The sequence below is a fragment of the Aquarana catesbeiana genome, linkage group LG01 (genome assembly GCF_042186555.1).
Source record: "Aquarana catesbeiana isolate 2022-GZ linkage group LG01, ASM4218655v1, whole genome shotgun sequence".
NCBI lineage: Eukaryota > Metazoa > Chordata > Amphibia > Anura > Ranidae > Aquarana > Aquarana catesbeiana.
In genome coordinates this window covers 397,232,919-397,255,401 of record NC_133324.1, presented here as the reverse complement: position 1 = coordinate 397,255,401, position 22,483 = coordinate 397,232,919, and the positions used below count along the sequence as shown (strand labels likewise).

At 40.9% G+C, this 22,483-nt stretch overlaps 1 protein-coding gene across 3 annotated transcripts in view; it reads left to right on the top strand.

Moving 5' to 3' along the window:
- Positions 1-352: 352 nt before the first annotated feature.
- LOC141147467 (tight junction protein 2-like) overlaps positions 353-22,483 on the top strand; it is a 70,727-nt gene continuing 48,596 nt past the window's right edge. The window contains exons 1-2 of one of the 3 annotated variants that reach the window (XM_073634712.1): positions 353-487; positions 684-777. In XM_073634712.1, coding sequence (XP_073490813.1) covers positions 754-777 — 24 coding nt within the window. In that variant the 5' untranslated portion in view covers positions 353-487; positions 684-753. The other 2 variants (XM_073634719.1, XM_073634709.1) reach the window with 2 other exon arrangements.

Below are 22,483 nucleotides of genomic sequence, written 5' to 3'. Positions count from 1 at the left end.
GTCATGGCTTTAAAACAAACTATATACTTTTGCTTTGATCTTCTTTAATAAAAACTAATTAAACAAAAAAAAAACTATATAATTTATTTCCAACAAAGCAGCAACCTTTCCTTGACATAAGAGTGTAACAAAACCACTTTATACATTGTATACACTGACTTCCGTGTCCACACCCAAGACTAGGAGAGGTCTGTAGTTTTCCCTCAAGTTTCAGTCAGCAGAGCTGTGCTGCCATGTTCCTCAAGAGGTTAATGAGTAAATTCAGAGAGGGGTGAGCAGGAAATGAGTGTGGGCACACAGGACTGCTATTTGTTGTCTTCTTGGAATATTTGTGCTGCTGTCTAATAGCACACACACACAGTTTCCCCCTCCTCCCTGCTAGTCCATTGCCTGACTTCCCACAGCCTCCCCTCGCCTTGTTGTACTGCGTGTGTGAGAGAGTTTGCTGGGACTGACTGAGCTCACATTACAGGCTGTGAGCGGCGAGGTGAGCACGTCAGACCTGGCTGGGAGCTGGGCAGGGCAGGTGGGTGGCGGCTGCTCCTTCCTCACACACACACACACATACAGGCAGACTGGGGAAAGAGTTGTTGTAATGGGAGGCACGTTGTGATAGGATAGTGTCAGAGCCTAGAGCTTCCCTCCACACCCTGTGTACGATCCCCTCTCCTCTCTACATACAGGTGATCCTCCTGCCTGCTGTTACTGCTGGACGAGCTCAGACCTGGATTTAGTCAAGCCCCTTCTCCTAAAATGGCTGTCAGATCTCACTATCAGGTAAGCAGGAATCTGGGTCACCCATGTCTACAGCTTTCCATGTGTCTTCTTTTTCCACATCACTTACTACAAGTCCTCCAGGAACTGGACTTTCGCATGGCAGCCCTACCTGACCTACAAAAAGAGCCCCACATGGGAGGCTCCTGCTGGATTTTTAGTAGGCTTTCCTTTTATTATAACCATAATGGCTGCTCTTGGCATAGACTTAAAAAAAAAAAAAAATCTGATTTTATACTTTGAAATTTTGTGTATGGGTTTATTATTAGCTATGTTGGAGCGTGTGACAAAAAAAACCAGACACAATAATAGGAAGAGGTCCGAAAAAAAAGTTTGGATCTCTCTTTCGGGAACTCTTACGGAGAGGTTTTTCAAGGAGCCAGAGACTTTGGAAGCTCAAAGTAACTTCTAGTCCTACTTCTTCCACACTATAGGAATGCTTTCACAAAACAAGGAGTGTTATGGTGCCCATACATGCCTTGAATGATTGATTTTCTTAAATCAGTCGCTTCCGATGGGAATTATTGAAAACGACACAACAGGAGATTTGGAATTTGATCAATAGTTGGACGATCTGATTGAAAGTTATCAGTTGTAGCTCAGATTTTACCAGACAATCTTTTAATCTGATCGATCAGAATACAATAGATTGTGTGATCCGATCAGAATACAATAGAATGTGTGATCCGATCAGAATACAATAGAATGTGTGATCCGATCAGAATGTGTGATCCGATCAGAATACAGTAGAACCTTGGTTTGAGAGCGTTTTGTAAGACAAGCAAAATTTTTAAATAAAGTTTGACTTGATATACAAGTAGCGTCATGTCACAACTGAGTGTAAAAGAGAAGAGAGGTGCCTCTAAGTGTAGCAATATGGGTACATTTAATGAAGGTACAGCAATTAGCAACATATTGCTACACTTATGCCTCGTTTCCACTGAGCGGTTCGGTACGGTACGCTATTTTGGGTGTTTCAATTATGAAAGTCGCCCATACAACCGAACCGTTCCATTCAGGGTCCTGCTTCAGATGTGGGGCCATAGAAAATGAAACGGTTCGGTTAGGGCGGAGCTACGATACATTCCACTGATTGGCTGACAGAAAACCCTCTGCTGTGCTATGCTGAGGCATTTTTTCTAAACCCTGTATGGCCCCTTGTGGTCCTACTTGCAGTGGAAACACTCACCAGAATAGACCGGACCATTCTAGGCCATTCAAACTGTAACAAGGCATAAGAGGCGCCTCTCTTCTTTTATACTCTGTAGTTCCTGCTGGATTTTGCTTCTAATCCCCTTGTGGAGGCTGTCATTTGTGGATGGACATTTTATGGTTACACAGCCTGGTCACATTGCTATAATCCTTTTTATATGGACTTCAAACTGAAGGACCTATGAATAAATGGTTGTGGGACGAATCATTTGAGTTTCCATTATTTCTTATGAAGAAATTCGCTTTGATATACAAGTGCTTTAGATTACAAACCTGTTTCTGGACGAATTATGCTCGCAATCCAAGGTTTTACTGTACAACTGAATGTGATGCGATCAGAAGACGACTGAATGTGTGATGCGATCAGAAGACGACTGAATGTGTGATGCGATCAGAAGACGACTGAATGTGTGATGCGATCATCTTGGTGTTGCTGATTGATAACTGGTTGATCATTTTCTCCCCTGGCCAACTGGCTCAGTTCGATTGTATTTGATCTAAACTGAGTCTAAAGGGATCGAAAAAGAAGTTATAGCTGTTCAATCTGTTTCCAATCTGATCATTTTCGAACATCAATCTGATAATAAAATCAGAGTGTACGGCCACCATTGCAGTAAGTTGGTTTTGTTATGGGTTGACCTTGTGAAAAGACATTCAGTATTCTAGTAATTCAGATGTATGTTGATGTGTACTTCATATATTTGTATTTAATGTTTCATTGTTTTCTTTTGGACATTTACAGTGTTTTTTTTTTTTTTGTTTTTTTTTGTTTTTTTTTTTTTAACCACTTGCTCTTCGGAAGATTTATCCCCCTTCATGTCCAGGCCATTTTTTGCGATACGCCACTGCCTTATTTTAATTGATAATTGTGCGGTGCTGCGACACTGTACTCAAAATGTGTGTCCCTTTTTTTTCTTCTTTTTTTTTTTTTTCACACAAATAGAACTTACTTTTGGTGGTATTTGATCACCTCTGTGTTTAATATTTTGCGCTATAAACAAAAAAAGACCAACAATTAAAAAAACAAAAAACAGTATTTTTACTTTCTGTTATAAAATCTATTTTAAAAAAAAAAACTGATTTCTTTATAAATTTAGGCCAATATGTATTTTGCTACATAGTTTTGGTAAAAAAAAAAATCCCACCAAGCACAGATTGGTTTGCGCAAAAGTTATAGCTTCTACAAACTATGGGATATTTTTATCTTTTTTACTAGTAATGGCGGCAATCAGCAACTTATAGTGGGACTGCGATAGTGTGACAGACACTTTTGACACTTTTTGGCCACCGGTGACACTAATACAGTGATCAGTGCTAAAAATAATGCACAGTCACTGTACCAATGACACTGGCTGGGAAGGGGTTGACATCAGGGACGATCAAAGGGTTAACTGTGTGCCTAGCCAGTGTTTTTGTGTAAACTGTGTGCTGCTTTCACTAAGGGAAGAGATTACATTTATTCCTTTGCAGGGACACAAATTCCATCCCCCCCCCTCCCCCCCCTGTCAGAACGCGATCTGCCTCGTTTTCATAGGCAGATCGCCTCTTTGCCCAATGATCTATGAGTGCCGGAGGACATCCCTACCCGGAAGTGTCAGATCATTTGTATATATACATAGGTGCCGCCCTGTAGCAGTGAAACTGAGATATGTATGTGCGTGTAAAAAAAAAAAAAAAAAAAAAAAAAAAAAAGTGTATATATAAATCTCATTCAGGCGGGTTCCTCTATCCACCCCAATGAGGTGAATGGAGGAATTGTCCCCATGGGGACATTGTGTTGTGACAGCAGCACCCGCTGATTGAGAATCATTTTTCAACATGTCAAATGATCGACTTCTGTCCAGCGGGGAGTGCCACACACCAATTGAAATACGCTCTTTATGAATTCCAGGTAATGTGTTGAAATAGTAAAGCAATGACAAACATTTGACATATTATGCATTAAATCAATGATATGGTAGTGTCTTAGCAGTATCCTTCTGTACAGCCCCAATCAGAGCACATCATCGTGGGTGAGATCTTGAATAGGACAGTGTACAGTGTGTTATACGCATACACATATTTTGGATGGAGTAACAAAGACTAGAGCATGCACAAAATGTACCAATTTCTATATGTATGTTGAGTTAACACTTCCTGCAGCAAATTCATAAAAGTAGTGTGTTCCAGGTACTGGTGCACCAGATGTGAGCACCAAAACTTTGGCACAAAACTGAAACTATGTTCACTACAGTATTTATACCACTCTGGTAATGGTGTACATTTTTAAAGTTAGAACATTAGTTGAATGTTTCATTATTTTTGCCTACATGATCGGACAAAGTGTCACATAGTATTTTTAATGTGATTTGGGTATGGTACACCACCACGTAAAACTTATACCATTGTTAATTTTGCGCACAAAAAAATGCGCCAATATTTACACCACATGACTTACACCGATCAGCCAACACTTGATATTGAGACAATCCCCCTTTTCCCACCAAAACAGCCCTGACCCATCGTGGCATGGATGCTAGACCTCTGTATGTATGCTGTTGTAATTGGCACCAAGCAGTCAGTAGCAGATCCTTTAAATCAGTGGTCATCAACCCTGTTCTCAGGGCCCACTAACAGGCCAGGTTTGCAAGATAACTGAAATACATCACAGGTGATATCATTTGCTGCTCAGTGATTACAGTATTCTAGTCTGCATCTCCCCAAGGTAATACATAAAACCTGGCCTGTTAGTGGGCCCTGAGGACAGGGTTGATAACCACTGCTTTAAAGTATAACTAAAGGGAAAACTTTTTTCTTAGTTTTGGATGAAGTGGGTTAAACCCCCTGTCAATTTTTATTGCGGTCTGTGTCCCCATTAGGGAGATTCACCCTCTCTATTTGTCCTGTTTACCATTATCAGTGAAAGGGTACATTTCGGTTGTCCCCAGAAAAGTAATAGAGGGGAGATCGTCCAATGGGAACACTAGTTCTGGTGACCTAGGGGTCACCAAAAAATTCCCTTAATTTTCAGGGATTTCCTTTCCTATGGATTTCCAGTGATGTGCCCGTCTATAGCAGCCCTCACCCCGCTTTCACATGCTTTGCTGAGACAGCAGGAACATTTCGCTCCCACTGCTTTCAATCCAATCCTGTGACAAGGGATCGGGGGTTGTGGCAGAGCCACCCTGTGTGTGTGTCAGTGGACGCACAGCCCAGATTGGAAGTGAGCCCCCCGCTACCATAGGAAGTGGCTTTCTATGGGGGCACACAGAAGAGGAGGAGCTGAGAACGCCTGTGGGGGACCTCAGAAGAGGAGGTTTGAGGCTGTTCTGTGTAATCCCATTGCACAGAGCAGGTAAGTACCTGTGTAACCTGCTTATTATTTTAGTGGAAAAAGCCTGAGCTTTTACAACCGCTTTAAGGTGAAAAATGATTTGTCCTTTTATGTCTAATTAGTAAACTAACCAAAGACTGGCATAGCTCATAGACTCATTTCTGATATATTGATCTTGTTGGCACCCCACCTAGTTGAGCAAAAGTTGATGTTCTCAGGAGCCAGGTATAAAATTGTTGGCTGGACAGGGCCGGTCAATCAGAAACGGTCACTATTCAGGTATTCAAACAGCTGTACCTGTCTGCATGGAATAGCCAGCAGGGAGATTCTGTCATCCACGCTGTTTCTAATGGATGACGGAATCTATTCGATTTCTCTCGTTCAGCTTGGTAAATGAAAACTCCATGCCAGCATAACGTGTGTTCTAGTGTCGACCTTGCACGTAGAAAGCAATTGTTTTCCGTGTTCCCTTGCGGAAATCCATCAAATCTCCACACATGTGTAAACAAGCCCTTAACCTGTTCCAGTCGTCTGTATTATACTTTGGCTCCTACACACCTCCAGTTTTGTCCTTACACCGATTACAACACTGTGCTGGTCCATTGATTTGATTAGTATGTCTGCTGTTTTTTTTTTTGTTTTGTTTTTTTTTACGCCAATTTACATTATTATTATTATTATTATTAATAATATATATAATTATGTATTCAAAATTGCCTTTTTTCCTAAATAAAGAGGACTTGTCAGTTAGGACACAGATCGTATGTACTAAGCATTTATTTATTTTCTCCCAAGTTCTGCTGGCCATAATTGTGTGAGCATCAAGAAGACAAATCTCTGTTTTGTGATGAGAACTTCCAACATGCTGGGACCCTTGTGTTGTGATGTGTAACTTGTTTGAGAAAAGTAATGTTTGCAGCTGCTATGGCTAGGTAAACTATAATCTAGGAGCGGTATTTAGGAAAGTTGCAGTAAAGTAGAGGTACCTAAAAATTCTTTAAAGTAGAAGCATGAACTTGTGTATGCACTATTTTGAGAGATTTTGTATCTTTGTTACCAAGATTTCCTCACTCCTAGTTTTGGTGTTGATTGGGATAGGAAATACGGGGAAGTGGTCAAAGACAGGATTAAAGTGCACCAGTCTTGAGACTGTAGACATTAACCACCTCAAAAGCAGGCACTTTCGCCCCTTCCTGCCCAGGACAAGCGCTGTCGCACTTTAAATGACAATTGGGCGGTCATGCAACACTGTACCCAAACTAAATTATTTTTTTTTATCATTTTCTTCCCACAAATAGAACTTTCTTTTGGTGGTATTTGATCACCACTGGGGTTTTTATTTTTTGCTAAACAAACTAAAAAAGACCGAAATTTGTGGGGAAAAAAAAACGTTTTTCTTCGTTTTCAGTTATAAAATTTTGTTTTCTCCTTCACTGACGGGCACTGATGAGGAGGCACTGATATGTATAATTGATGGGTACCTATAGGCAGCACTGAAGGGCAGCACTGATGATGAGGTACTGATGAGGTTTTGACGGATGTTACTGTAGGGCACTGATTGGCAATGTGAGCACTAATTGGCACTGGCACTTTTTTGGGCACTCCTGATAGGCAATCTTGAGGGGGCACTGACTGGGTACCTTTTTTCAATATCTGATGGGGCTGTGCTGATAATCAATGTGCTGATTATCAGCACAGACCCCCCCCCCCCCTCTGACAGGGAGAGCCGCCGATCGGCTCTCCTTGTCGGCGCGAACCGAGAAATGCCGTTTCCCGGCACTTCCTGGTTCACGCAATGATCAGTTGGGATTGGTCACAGCTGATCACGTGGTAAGAAGCCTCTGACAAAGGCTTCTTATCACGATCGGAGATGTGGCGTGTCAGAATGACATGCCACGCTGCGCGCTCTCTAGGACGCGCGCCGGCATGTTATGCTGCTGGACGTTGTATGACGCCCAGTCAGGATAACAGAACCACTTCCCGGACGGCAATATGCTATTGGGCGGGAAGTGGTTAAAGTATTTACACATACTTAACAAGTAAGAAAAAACACTTGAAAACAACACACCCCTGACCTTTTGTAGCTAGCTATACTGTGAAGTTATCATTCTCTGAGATCACAACAAAGACCTCTAAGGGTCCATTTAAGGCTGGGTTCACACTATTGCGAATTGGTTGCGGGTTACTGGCATCCAATTCGCAGTAGCAGGAGATTTTGACTCGCTCTCTATGGAGCCCGTTCACATATCTCCACTGCGACTCCAGTGCGAATTTGCACAGGAGCCCTGTGTGTCCTTTGGTCCATTTCAGGTCCGAATTCAGCCATTTGGATGTGCAGTTTCTTATCGCATTTCAATTTAGAATTTGGAGTGGATAGGGTTAACGGCCCTTAAAGCGGAATTCCACCCAGAAATGGAACTTCCACTGATCTGGTCCCCCCCTTCCGTGTCACATTTGGCACCTTTTAGGGGGAGCAGATAACTGTATAGTCCAGGTATTTGCTCCCACTTTCGGTGAAAGATCGCCGCAGTATCCGCGGCGATCTACACCGTGTCTGCCCCCTGCCCCCCGCCGCAAGGCTTTACTTCCTGATTCCTTTACTGCAGATGCTGGTGCCTCCACCTGGAGCCGAGGGACAGGTCGGCTTCGGGTGAGGACATCGCGGGCGCCTTGGACAGGTAAGTGTCCTTATTTTAAAATGCAGCAGATGCAATATTTGCAGCTGCTGACTTTTTTAATTTTTTTTTTTTTTTCAGGCGGAACTCGCGTTAACCAAGGCTTGTTAATACTTGTTGCCAACACATCAAAAGGCATATTATGTATGCCTTTTTATGCACTGCCATTGACTTCTACAGGTCTCCCAACACACTTAAGCACAGAAAAAACAGACATGTCCTATTTTTTTTTTTTTTTTTTTCAAACCCACTGCAGCAATGAGATAGCAATAGACACTATAATGGGAAAGTTGTACACATGCTTTTAGCATACTGCAGTGCGTGAGTTAAAATGCAACAGTGTGAAGGCTCTTTAAAGTTGCTTTCAAGCTGTTTTTAACAGTTTTGGAACACCTGCTGTTTGTCTGTTAGAGGGCCGGTAGTTTACCAACATTATAGTACAATGAAAAGTAGTAATAAACAAAATACGACTTTAGTGCCTCCTGGAGATACGTTTTTTCGTAATACTTAGACCCCTTTCACACTGCGCCGTTTTACCGTCGTTTTAGTGGCGCTATTTGGCGGCTAGCGGGGCGGTTTTAACCCCCTGCTATCGGCCTAAAAGGGGTTAAATCCGCAGCCGGAGCGGCGTTTTCAATAGGGAGCAGCGGTGGAGGAGCGGTGAGTTCACCGCTCCAAAGAAGCTGCTAGCAGGACTTTTTCTGACGCCCTGCCAGTGATTGTAAAAAATAAATAAATAAAAATAAATAAATGAACAAACATGGCTTGCTTACTTGCTCTATGCGGTAGTTTTGCACAGAGCAACCCTGATCCTCGTCTTCTCTGGTCCCCCCGCCAGCATTTCTGGCTCCTCCCCCCCTGCAGAGTTCCCCCATAGGAACCTGCTTGATATAGGCGCACTCATGCAGGCTCGCTCCTGCGCCAAGCTCTGTGTGACACAAAGTATAGCTTGGCCCGCCCCCTGTCCTCACTGGCTGTGATTGACATCAGCAAGAGCCAATGTCTCCCGCTGCTGCCTCTGAGCCAATGAGCAGAGAGAGTACAGTGGTGCTGCTCTCGTACACAGCGCTGGATCGAGATCAGTTAAGTTTGTGGGGGGGGGGGGGGGCACACAGGTTTTTTTACCTTAATGCAGAGAATGCTTTAAGAAAAAAAAACAAAAAAACACCTGCCTTTAGAACAAATTTAATACTCATGCATATTGACAGTGCGGACCGAACACTGCCCAGATCAGTGTTTTCTGCTGCTGGTATGGCCAGATGTTTCCAATCAGCTACAGAAAGAAGGTCTGTACAAATAAATGACAGGCTAATGCTGTCCACAGCTGTTTACATGTAATTGCACATGAAGTATTTAAATGTAGGCGGTGGTCTCAGCGGGGGGGCATTGATAGCCTCAAAAAACTATTAGATAAGCACCTGAACGACCGCAACATACAGAGATATACAACGTAATACTGAGATATAATCACACACGTAGGTTTGTCTTTTTTTCAACCTCACCTACTATGTAACTATGTAGTTAAGGATGGATATCCACCCCTGGAAACAAATATTTCTCATCAAGGGGTGCACATCCGCCCCTAAGACCCCTTTCACACCAAGGCGTTTTTGCAGCGTTTTAGCGCTAAAATTAACGCTATTAAAACGCTCCCCATGCATCTCAATGGACCCTTTCACACTGAGGCGTTGCGCTGGCGGGGCGTTGAGAAACGTCCTGTAAGTAGCATCTTTGGAGCAGCTTTTGGGTGTTGAAAAAGCGCTTCAAAAACGCCCCTCTCCATTGAAATGAATTGAAAACGCCTATAATCCGCCCTGAGCTGTAGAAAATTCACATGATCTCACACAAAAAGGTAAACATGCAAGCAGAAAAGAGAGCATCTACAACAACAGGACTGAAATTGTGGGAAGGTCAGAGTGATTAAACAGACCATCAAAGTGCCAAAAAAACTAAATTATAGTGCCAAAAAAAAGAATTAATCCCAGAAAAATGAAGATTTGAAGTAAAACAAGACACTGCTTGTTTTACATGATCTCACAAAGGATAAACATGCAAGCAGAAAGATAGCATCAATAACGCTTGAAAAACGCTGTTAAAACGCCTGCAGCGTTGCGTTAATTTTACCGCTAACGCCCCTGTAAAAACACGTTAATAACGCTAAGGCGTTTTAGGGCGTTTTTGAAGCGCCTTGGTGTGAAAGGGGTCTTACTGCTGGTAATTACCTTTGCTGTCCAAATGTGCCCCTGGGCTCCTTTATCCAGAATGAGGGCACTGTAATGCAGGAGATCTGTCACTGGCCCGATCACCAGGAAAAAAGCCTAAAAAAAAAAACTAATGCAGCCAGCACATCTAAGGATTGGTCAGCTGCAATATATTACATTTTTGGTTTTGGGTTTAATACCCTTTTAATCACATGTCGGCAGATAGATATGCAGTAGAAATACATACATGCAATGGTTTTAGCATCCAAATTGTAGTTCTTTGCAGTCAGTCTTGTGATCCAGGAACTCCTGTCAGACAGAACAAGGTCCAAATGCTCTTTGGCTTGGCCCAGCATGTGATTGAATCATGAAGGAGCAGCTGCACATTTATGACGTAATCCTACTATGTCCTCCCGCAAGAAGCGATCTGTGTTAGATGGACAGCACTGTACAGTAGAGCAAAGCCTGACTACAAGGGGGTTGTATCAAAATCTATTCAGGTATTTTTTTGTCTGCTGCAGCTGTGTTGGAAATGTCACTCTCTGAATGGTAAAGGCAAGATATATACTTTTAAATATTTTTGTTTAGGCTAGGTTCACATCTATGCATGTGAGGAACAATTTAGTGCTTTCCCGACAAACACATAAACACCCCCCACGCATCTGTAAACTCGCATGGCGCCGCAGCACCATGTGTTTTTGGGGAGTCGAGAGTTTCTTTTCCGTGTTTTTCACCCATAGAGCAGCCCTTTGGAATGAATGGGCTCCCCTACATGCAATTCGCACGCTCAGTCACACATTGTAGATGTGAACGAACCCTGTGTGTAGTTTTATTGCCTGTGTTTGCCTTATTTTGTGATGATGGGTTCATATGTTGTGGCTGCAGTTTGTAGTTCCATGGCTTATTGATTCCCCTGTGGCCATGCATTCCTTCAGCTAGCTTGTCCCTATACACCAAATTGACAAGACAATCCTTCTGTTCTGGGTCACACAGCATCCATCCAATGGAAGCGCTAATGCGTAGAAACGCATCTCCAAACTTTTAGTACGAGGAGCATGTGCAGAAAATTATTTTTGGCTTTTATACAGATTACAGAAACTTGCATCCCTATGTTGCCCTGATTACATAAAAGCAATATTAGATTTTTGGGGGAAGGCAGTTTTATAAAATCCCATCATGTCATTGACTGCAGCAAGTTTTAAATAATTAATTTTTAATATTTAACCCCTTCACACCTTAGGGTAAAATAAATCCAAATACCTAAGCTCAATTTTGCAACGCGTTTAGTAAATCCGTACATATTTTGGTGGTAAATGGTAATGGATATTGCTTTGATTTATATATATATATATATATATATATATATATATATATATATATATATATATATATATTTTTTTTTTTTAATCAAAGTAAAACTGGCCCAAAGTAGTAAAAAAAAAAAAAAAAAATCGGACGATTGCAGTGATACCACATAGGTGAGTTGTTTATACCTGTAGTACAGCCCAGAAAGAATGGTGCACTTTTTTTTTTTTTTTTTTTTTAACCCTGCCTAAAACAGATTGACACTGATACCAATTTAAAAAAATGATTTTTTTTTTTTTTTTTTTTTTGTTATTTCTACCCAGAATTTGCTGATCTTGACCTGGCAACCTTGATCCCTTTTTTTTTTTCCACACGTTTTGTTTACAATTCCTCTGCTGCAGGAAGAGGAAGATGCAATGTATCTTTCTCTTCATTCAGAAAAGGAAGGAAACCCAGGTGGCGGGCTTACAGTGACTGATTACTGTAATAGCCAATCAGAGGCTTTCACATCGATCAGGTGAACCGGAATCGACAGTCCCAGGTCCCGATTGTTAGTACGAGACCCAGGGCTCTTAGTGAGACCCCGGTCTCTGTGCTGGGAACGCACTGTACGGCACGCTCCCAGCTCAAAGCACACATATATGCGGCCCCAAGGAAAAAAGCCCACTTCCGTGAGGCCGCATATATATGTGCTGTTGGTGCAAAGGGGTTGAATTGCAAAATTAATATTCATATTTTCTATTTTTAAGGCTCCATTTACATTTAAATCACTTTGACTTAAAGGGTTCCTGCACTACTTTGATCCTTAGAATGTAAAGTCGAATCAAAATTGCACCAAAAGTAGCACTGGAAATTGTGTGACTTTGGAGATGCACTAATGTGTAAGGAAACTAAATGAAAGTGGAGTATTATTTAGTGGAGCTGTTTTTAACTGGCCATACATATTATTTTGTAATTGAAAATCCCAAAAAATGGCCTCTTCCACATGGTACTGATGTTTACATCCAGAAATGCTGATATTCAATTTCAGGCGTTTATGGTGGTGGGGGGATTATTGGGTGTATTTACACCAATGGGCTCAAAATACTGACAACGCAGATTTTTCGAATCTATATATTTTTAACTGATCAATACACAGCGCTTGTTTATCCACATTTTTATATATATATATATATATATATATATATATATATATATATATATATATATATATATATATATATATATATATATATATATATATATGTGTGTGTATTATAATATAATTTTAGATAGGTAAAAAAAAATGCTGCATGCCTGAAAACTGAGCGTTTTTCAGGCAGCAGTGTACAAAATGCCTACTGCTTGAAACTGGATGGAAGAGTTTAAAGTGGAGTTCCACCCAAAAGTGGAACTTCCACTCATCAGGTTCCTCCCCCCCTCCGGTGACACAGTTGGCACCTTTCAGGGGGGAGGGGGGTACAGATACCTGTATATTACAGGTATCTGTACCCACTTCCGGCGTAGATACGCCACTTCCTGCTCCCTCCCCGCTGCCTGCTGGGAAACACACGGGTCCCAGAGGCAGCAGGGAGCATTCGTATTGCGCGACTCGCGCATGCGCAGTAGGGAACCAGGAAGTGAAGCCGCACGGCTTCACTTCCTGATTCCCTTACCGAAGATGGAGGCGGCAGCACCCGAGGACGGAGAGACGCTTCGGCCTCGGGTGCCGACATCGCGGGCGCCCTGGACAGGTAAGTGTCCATGTTTTAAAAGTCAGCAGCTGCAGTATTTGTAGCTGCTGACTTTTAAAAAAAAATTTTTCGGCGGCGCTCCGCTTTAACAGTGCTTGCAGAATATGAGACCACAAATTAACGAATGAACTCACGTTAGGTAAAAAAAATCAATGCACACCACTTGATCAACTCACAAATTTTGAAGCCACATGTAAAAAGGATCCACATGCCAAGAGACTAATCTCTTCTCTTTACTCTGTTATTAGTTACACCCAACTCGGACAAACCTTCCTATGCTCAGAAATGGGAGGAGGACCTTGGGCGCACAATAACCACTACAGAATGGTCAGATATCTGGATGGCTACCGAAACATCCTCCCCTAACGTTTTAGCGGTTGAAACCAACTATAAAGTCTTGACCAGGTGGTACCTCATACCTTCCAGAGTTGCTAAATACTCTCCATCCTGCTCAGCCCTTTGCTTTCGCGGCTGTTCGGACTTGGGCACACAAATGCACATCTGGTGGGCCTGTCCTATAGCTCAAACCTTCTGGAAGAAAATGTTTTTAATTGCCTCCAAATTATTCAAAATTCCAATGCAACCAGATCCTACCACGGCATTACTTGATCTTAAACCTGTAGGCTTGATGCATATGCAGTTCAAGCTTTTTGTCCAGCTCCTCACAGCTGCTAAGCAAACTCTCGCGAAAGCATGGAAATCCCTTTCTTGGTAGCTGAGTCAAAACATAGAATGAATAACTTTATGATCCACTCTAAAATGGCTGCCATAGAACACAATCAAATTCCAAAGTTTGAAAATATGTGGCACCCATGGGTTCATTCTTTCGCACCAGCATCTTTTGATAATTCAGTCCTCCTGCCATGGTAGTTGATTATATTTGATGGAACTCAAACTTTACTAAACCCCACACTGGCTCTCGGATCAATCCAGTAAATTTCTTCTCTCCACTCTTCTTTTCTTCCTTTTCTTTCTCTATTCCCTTTCCTTCCTCTCCCATCCTCCTCCTTAATTCTTGAAGCTCATTGTTACTAATGTATCTCATTCACGTTATTTTGGAAACTAACATTGTAGGATAGATACCTTTTGATGTATCAGTTTGAAAATCTCTCTTCCGAATTTCCTTATTTATTTCATATTTCATTATATGTTTTATATTCTTACCTACTTCTGTAATTATTGAGCTTCGTTCCTTATGTTAACATGTATCCATTAACATGTATGTTAAGCTTATTACTATGAACTAAAAAAAATCAATGCAGCTGCTGTTGCAAAGGTGCTACAACCTCAAAATTAAAATGTATATGTAAACAGCGCTTGCAAAGAGAACCACATAAAAATATTGTGTCATCATGTGAAGTGATAATTGAATATGAAAGGACACAATCTAATAAGTACATTAGTGCTCCAAAATGCATGAAGACATATGCTATGATGTACAAAAATAATTTCCAAACAACATGTGTAAATAAATTCACACAGTCTATAAAGTGCTGGGTGCTCCTAGAAACAATAGTGCATCAGTGCACCAGAAATGATTTCCATTGAAGTGTCATGTGCCACACTCCCCTCTTGTGATGTCACTCACCAAATTTTTTTGGACCCTCAGCTTTACAGTCTAGGGTCAAAGAGACTGTGATCAAATAATCTGATGTGTGAGGAGTGGGAACTCCGAGGCTTCTCCAGAAAGATGTTCTTGGATCAATAAAAACCGACCAAGCTCGATAATAAGAACTCCTAGCGAAATGCCATTAAAACTGAATAACTTGTGCAAACTAGGCGCCACTTACAAGACAGCTGAACAATCGGGCATCAGTGTAAAGCATCTGGGTCCGCCGCTAATCGGCGTGCATTACACGGAGGGCGGAAGTTGCGTCACGTAACGAAACCGGGATGCTTTACACTGATGCCTGTTTGTTCAGCTGTCTTGTAAGTGGCGCCTAGTTTGCCCAAGTTATTCAGTTTTAATGGTATTTCAGTATGAGTTCCTTTTCTGTCTCCCATTTTATTGAGCTTGGTCGGTTTTTATTGATCTAAGAGCATCTTTCTGGAGAAGCCTCTGACTGCAAAGCTGAAGGTCCAAAAAATTTGGTGAGTGGGGTCACAAGAGGGGAGTGTGGCACATGACCCTTCAATGGAAATAATTTCTGGAGCACTGATGCACTATTGTTTCTAGGAGCACCTAGCACTTTATAAACTGGATTTATTTACATATGTTTGGAAATATTTTTTGTACATCATGGCATATATGCACTTTATTATTAGATTGTGTCCTTTCAATTATCACTTCACATGATGACACGGTATTAATTATTTTTAAGTGGTTCTCTTTGCAAGTGCTGTTTACATATATATTTTAATGCTTGAAACTAGCATGATTGTCAAAAGTGTCTGATTATGTCCGCCGCAATATCACAGTCCCAATAAAAATCGCAGAACGCGCCGTCATTACTAGTTCAAAAAAATAATAATAAAAATGCCATATTTTGTAGACTCTAACTTTTGCGCAAACCAATCAATATATACCCTTATTACAATATTTTTGAAAAAAAAAATAAAAATGTAGAAGAATACATATTGGCCTAAACTGAGGAAAAAATTCGTTTTTTTGATAAAAAATGTGGGATATTTATTATAGCCAAAAGTAAAAGATATTGTGTTTTTTTTTTTTTTTTTTTTTTTTTTTTTTTCAAAATTGTCACTCTTTTGAGAATATAAAAACCGCAGAGGTGATCAAATAACACCAAAAGAAAGCTCTATTTGTGGGAAAAAAAGGACATCAATTTTGTTTGGGTACAGTGTCGCATGACTACCCAATTGTCAGTTAAAGCTTTGCAGTGCCGTATCGCAAAAAAGGCCTGGTCATTGAGCAGCCAAATCTTCCGGGGGTTAAGGTGTTAAAGCTTTTGTTAACCTAAAAAATAAAAATAAAGATCCTGTTCTTTGAAGCATTTTATACAGCACAGTGCTTGTGCAGTGTCATTTGGCCCCCTATAATACTTGAAATACCTGGCTGATCCTGCCTGGTTCTGCCCGCCCCTTTGTAAATTGACCACGGTATATCATGGCTGCTGAGCCCTGACACTGTGGTCAGTTTACATGCCTCTGTCATCCTCAGCTCTCTTCTGTCCTCTCCCCTCTCCCTTCCCTGCCTGTCATCTGTGTCCACCCCCCCTCCCCTCCTGCTGCTCGAATTGGGGTTAAAATTACACCCTCTGTGTATTCATGTAATGTGCCTTATAAAAATAATGCAGCTATATACCTGTTTACAGAGCGCAGATCAGTGCTCATGTGACCCGCTGCCTCTCTCTCTTGCATGACAGCTGCAGCAGGGGATCCTCAGCCCTGCCCACTACAGCTGTCAGGCCAAGAGAGGAGAGAGGTAGCAGGTCACGTGAGTGTCGATCTGCACTCTGTAAACAGGTATATAGCTGCATTATTTTTATAAGTCACAGAGCACATTACATGAATACACAGAGAGGATGGTGTAATTTTTAACTTGGTAGGTTAACAACCACTTTAAGTCAGCCCCTCATCTATATTGATGTTATTTGGATCCAACATTACAGGAATATTACCCAGGCAGTGCGTGGCATCATCCTGTATGCTGTTATCTCTGCATACCTGCACAAGACAAAGGCGTTTCAAAGTTGCATTAAGTCGCATCAAAGTAATACTCAAGTCGTGTGACTTTCTGGTTGCAGTAGTGTGAACCGAGGATCAAAGTCCTATTGAAAATCAAAACTTATGAGGGTTCTCATGGTTTTGTTTTTCTTTGTAATTTAAATATAGCAGTTTCTTATTTTATTTTTTTATATAGTGTGTGTGTGTGTGTGTGTGTGTGTAGTAACATATCCTAGTTTCACATATCATATACGTGCAATAATGTTGTTGTTTCAGTGGTTAATTACTAACTAGATTCTGCCTGCAATCTGTAGATTATTGTACCTTTGCAAAGAGAATGGTAATCTACTTTCCCATTCTTAGGGAGGAACGTCCTTCTATGGGTTTCAGTGTTGCCAACTGTCAGTATTTTTACTGGCAGCCAGTAAAAAACAGGCAATTTCCTCCTGCCGGTAAATGCCAGTAAAAAGAAAAGGTTGCCAGTAAAAATATGGCTGTGACGCTCGGCCCGGAGCCAGCTGAGACCATACGAGTGCCTGCTACAGTGTGTTTGGGCGGCTCTGGAGGCGGTGCATGAGCATGTCCTGTGATGTCATGGTGCAAGGGACCCAAGCAGAATAGCCAGAGCCTTGTGTGTGGGTCTGCGGGATGGGAGCAAGGCAGGCCAGGAGCCTCAGTACTGTATGGACTGAAGGGACCACCGGGCTTGGAGAGAAACTGTCACTGTGACTCCTGCTGCACACTGCTGTCAGTATCACTGTGAGAGTCAATTTCTTGTGTGTGCTGCCCATTCTAATTTCTTGCCCTCCTGAGCTACTTATTACTATATCGAAAATAAAATAAGAAATATGTTTTTTGCCATATTATCTACCTTAAATCACATTGCTAATTACATATTGTACTTGTTTGTAGCCTAAATAGTGACATTTGTACTTAAAACTGTAATTTTGTAACTTTTGGAAATGGCAGTAAAAACTTGGCTGTGCCAGTAAATTTTGGATGTCGTGTCAGTAAATTTCAATCTGTTAGGTTGGTAACACTGATGGGTTTATTGACAGCTCCAGGTCTCTACTAGTGATCTGGAACTATTTGCAGCTGGGAGTATGCAGCTGTGGGCTCGCACATTAGCTTCCGATCTTGACTAATGATCGGGAGCCAATCAATATGGTTCAGGCATGTGACCACCAACACCAATTATAACATTGTGATCACATAAGATTTTGTTAGTAAACAATTACTAGAAGGGTTTTTATTTTTATTTTTTTTATTTTTTATATATAGTAAATTTTTTTTCATTTGTACTCATTTTCCAGCTATGTTAGCACAAGTCTGTTGTTATGTCTAGGCTTATTAGATATTTTTGACTCCAGTCAAATAACTGGGGGAATCTAGGATGGAAAAGGACCTGGGGGTCCTAGTAAATGATAGGCTCAGGCATGGCATGCAATGCCAAGCTGCTGCAAGCAAAGCAAACAGAATATTGGTATTCATTTAAAAAGGGGATTATCTCCAGAGATGAAACAATAATTCTCCCACTCTACAAGACTCTGGTCCGGCCGCACCTGGAGTATGCTGTCCAGTTCTGGGCACTAGTCTTCAGGAAGGATGTACTGGAACTGGAGAAAGTCCAGAGAAGGGCAACAAAGCTAATAAAGGGTCTGGAGGACATTTAGTTGTGAGGAAAGGTTGTGAGCGCTGAACTTATTCTCTGGAGAAGAGACGCTTGAGAGGGGATATGATTTCAATGTACAAATACCGTACTGGTGACCCCACAATAGGGATAAAAAATTTTGCGAATGGGAGTTTAGTAAGACACGTGGCCATTCACTAAAATTAGAAGCAAAGAGGTTTAACCTTAAACTGCGTAGAGGGTTATTTACTGTAAGAGCGGTGAAGATGTGGAATTCTCTTCCACCGGCGGTGGTTTCAGCAGGGAGCATCGTTAAATTCAAAGAACTGTTAGCACCTGAACGATCACAACATACAGGGATATACAATGTAATACTGACATAAAATAACACACATAGGTTGGACTTGTGTTTTTTTTTTCAACCTCACCTACTATGTAACTAATCAGGCTGAAGAAAGAAGCTGGTTGCACCGCTGTTCAAAATTCCAGGCAAAAATCATAACCTCCTGGTCTTAGCTATGTATGCATTCCCTTCTTTTGACAGTTTTTCAGACATCTTTTATGTCCAACAACCCAGATCCCCCACAACATTTGGTAATGGTATTTACCTGTCAGATGAGTGACCATAAGAAAAAAAGTGGTCACTTCCTTGTTACTATCTACAGTAGCTGGCTATACATGGTTGTGAGATATATATATATATATATATATATATATATATATATATATATATATATATATATAAATTTTTTTTTTTTTTTCCAGACTCTATCCACACAAACAGGGTGGCTGGAGGAATCCCCGCCCTCCTGGCATGTTGTATTCTGACAACGGCAGCTGCTAATTGATAAATAATTTTTGTAGCATGTCCCTTCTGTTGAGCTGGGATGGCTGCACACTGATCCGGTCCCTGCTGAACCAAGCGAATTTCGATCAGTATGTGGCCGGCTTTACTAACTAGACAACAAAAAAGCAATAACTCCCTATTGAGGGCTTACCTGTGCTGCAAGCAAGATTCCAGTATCATGCAAAGCTGATGTAACATATTCAGGCAGTAATACTAGCTGTGTTTTGAAATATGTTATGTTTTTATAATTAATACATAACTGAATGAAGGAGAGATTTTTTTTTTTGTTTCCCAGAGCCTAAATGCTCCTGCAGTGAAGTTGCACATGACTCTTAAGAGTTCTCACTAAGTGAAATTGTGACCGATGTGCCAGACTGAGGCATCAGCTGGTGCACATCATGGGGATAGAGGTGGAACAGAGTGTGGGATAGCAGATCTTATGCCATTTCTCACTTCAGTCCTTTTGTTCCTATGGTGACAAATGATTGTTCTCCACAGTGTGTCTTGTAAACTGTCATGGAATAGTATTTCCCAGTTCACTCCTCATCTACATCAAATGTATTTCTCACACAACCATGTCACGTTGTATTCCATCCAAACCATCAAACATAATCCCAGTGTGTTTTAGAAACAAAGAACCCACATAACTGGTTATGGTCTAATTTCATAATAGTTCTGGCATTAATGCCTTCCTTGTTTATATCCTCTCTGTCTGCCATACACATATATATTATGAGTCATGTTAGAAGCAGGACATGGATAACACGACAGACTTAGTTATATGAAACTTATATATGTAGTGCTTTTACTTTTTATACTGAAGTTTTGTAGACCTGCAGAATAACTTACTAGCTTTGGTACTTCTATCTTGTAAAATGTATTTCTGCATTAATTCCATAATCGTAATAATTCATGTTAGCACAAGCCTAGGCTTATTAGATATTCATGACTCCAGTCAAAATTAAATATTAAGCCCTGGAATACATACAGGGAACATTAGATTCTGTTTTTAGTGCTGCATGAAACTGTTACCGCTAACATGATGATCTGGTTGTAAGGGTCAGCAGAATATTACTGATTTTGCCAAATTCTTGTTCACACAGGTGCCAGAGGGCATACAATGAAAATTGTGGAGGTGTGCTGCCCATAGTAATGAATGGCTGTACACCATAAACCTCTGAATGTGATTTGTGGGCATTACAGCCATGTGTGAGAACACATAAGTATAGCATATATCCACGTATAGGTAGTGTACAGCCAGCTATTACTAGGAGTGTAGAGCTGTCTCCTGGATGCAGAAAAACTTGCAATTTACATTGTGTGGCCTCATTTGCACAAGGTTTATAGTAACTAAAAAGGCAAAACGTTGTCTTCCCTTTTTTTTTTTTTTTTTTTTTTTTAATGTATGTGTGTGTTTTGAATAGAGTTGAGATGGATTAGAACACCCGTCAGGTTTTTTTTTTTTTTGGTTTTTTTGCTGTCTGTGCCCCCGTTAGGGAGATACACCCCCTCTATTTGTCCTGTTTACCATTATCATTGAAAATGAAAGAAAATCCCAAATTTTGGGTTGTCCCCAGAAAAGTAATAGAGGGGAAATCTTCCAATGGGGAGATTAGTTCTGGTGACCTTGGGGTCCCAATGGATTCCCTAAATTTACAGGGCTTTCCTCTCACTTCTTGTTTGGCTATGGGACAGAAAGTGAAGAGAAATCTCCACAATGGGACACAGATACCAAAAAAATAATTGACGGGACATAACCCTCCTTTATCCAAAAAAACATTTTGCCTATAGTTCTACTTAAGTGCAGAGTGCATACGTTTCTCAAGTGTAAAACCTATTTCTGGTTAGCTAATGTTTACTATAAACCATGCCAAGTTTTAGCTTATCAATTATTTGTATTATGTTATATGCTAGAACTTTACAGTTGCTATAAAAAATGTATCCAAGTACTTGCTGAAGCCATTTGTGAACCTTGGAACTTTTTTTTTTTTTTTTTTTTTTTTGCGCGCACACAAAAAAAAAAAATACCCATTAACTGAAAAATACTTTTTTTTTTCTACTTTTGCAGTAAAATTGTGATGACACCTACTTTATACTTGTGTTCCTGTTCACATAGCATAACTGATTAAAAAAAAATAAAGATATTTGCTTAAAAGTCCTACCTAGCTTTGCTTCTATGCATTGTAAAGCTGTACCATACTGACAGACTTTCTTCATTATCAGTTGCAAACTAGATTTCAAGAATTGAGTGGTAAACTGTATGTTAAAGTAAAGGTTTAGTGTTTTTCGCCTTGCATTCACAGCATTAAGGTAAACAAAACACTCCAGTACCATTACTCTCTTGAATTTCTTATGAAAAATAGCATTCCACTTTCTGCGCCTTGAGCCTTATAGCTGTATTTCTGCAGTGTGCTTCTGACTACTGTTCCCATGAGATTTTTTAGTAAGACTTTCTGCTCACTGTTCTCTTTGTTGGTTTACAAGCATCTCCCAGCTTCATTAATGCTGGGGATCTATGCTTTCTGCACCTCTTCTGTTGTGTTTTGAATATTCCCCCAGAAGACATCAGGAAAGCAACCCTAACTCCACATAGAGAGATAATGAGAAACAAGGCATTGTAAGCTAGTAATGGGTAAAACCATACTTGCTGCAGGGAGTTTATGGGCAACACAGGTTGGCTAGGCCTAGCACATCTTTCACTGTTTAGGTCCTCTATAATAAGACACCAGGAAACGGAAGTGAATGTACACATCTTGCAACCAGCTGCAGCCATTATTGACACCCGATGCATTCCCATCGCATCTGGTGTGACTATACTCTTACTGAAGCAGCAGGGAAGTCTTCCCACTCCCACTGCATCTTCCATAATATAAAAAATGGGTCCCCCCATTTTTTATATTATGGAAGATGCATTGGGAGTGGGAAGACTTCCCTGCTGCTTCAGTAAGAGTATAGTCACACCAGATGCGATGGGAATGCATCGGGTGTCAATTCCAGTGCAGTCCCACTGCATGGCAAGGCAAAATGCCTTGTCTCCAGTCTGCCCACTTTACAACACTGCATTGTGGTGGTGTGTGGGAAGCATGAACTTAATGAAATGTCTCAGTGACATTTTATTAAGAAAAAAATGAACAGTGCAATGCGTCGAGATTGGCGTATTGGCATTGCT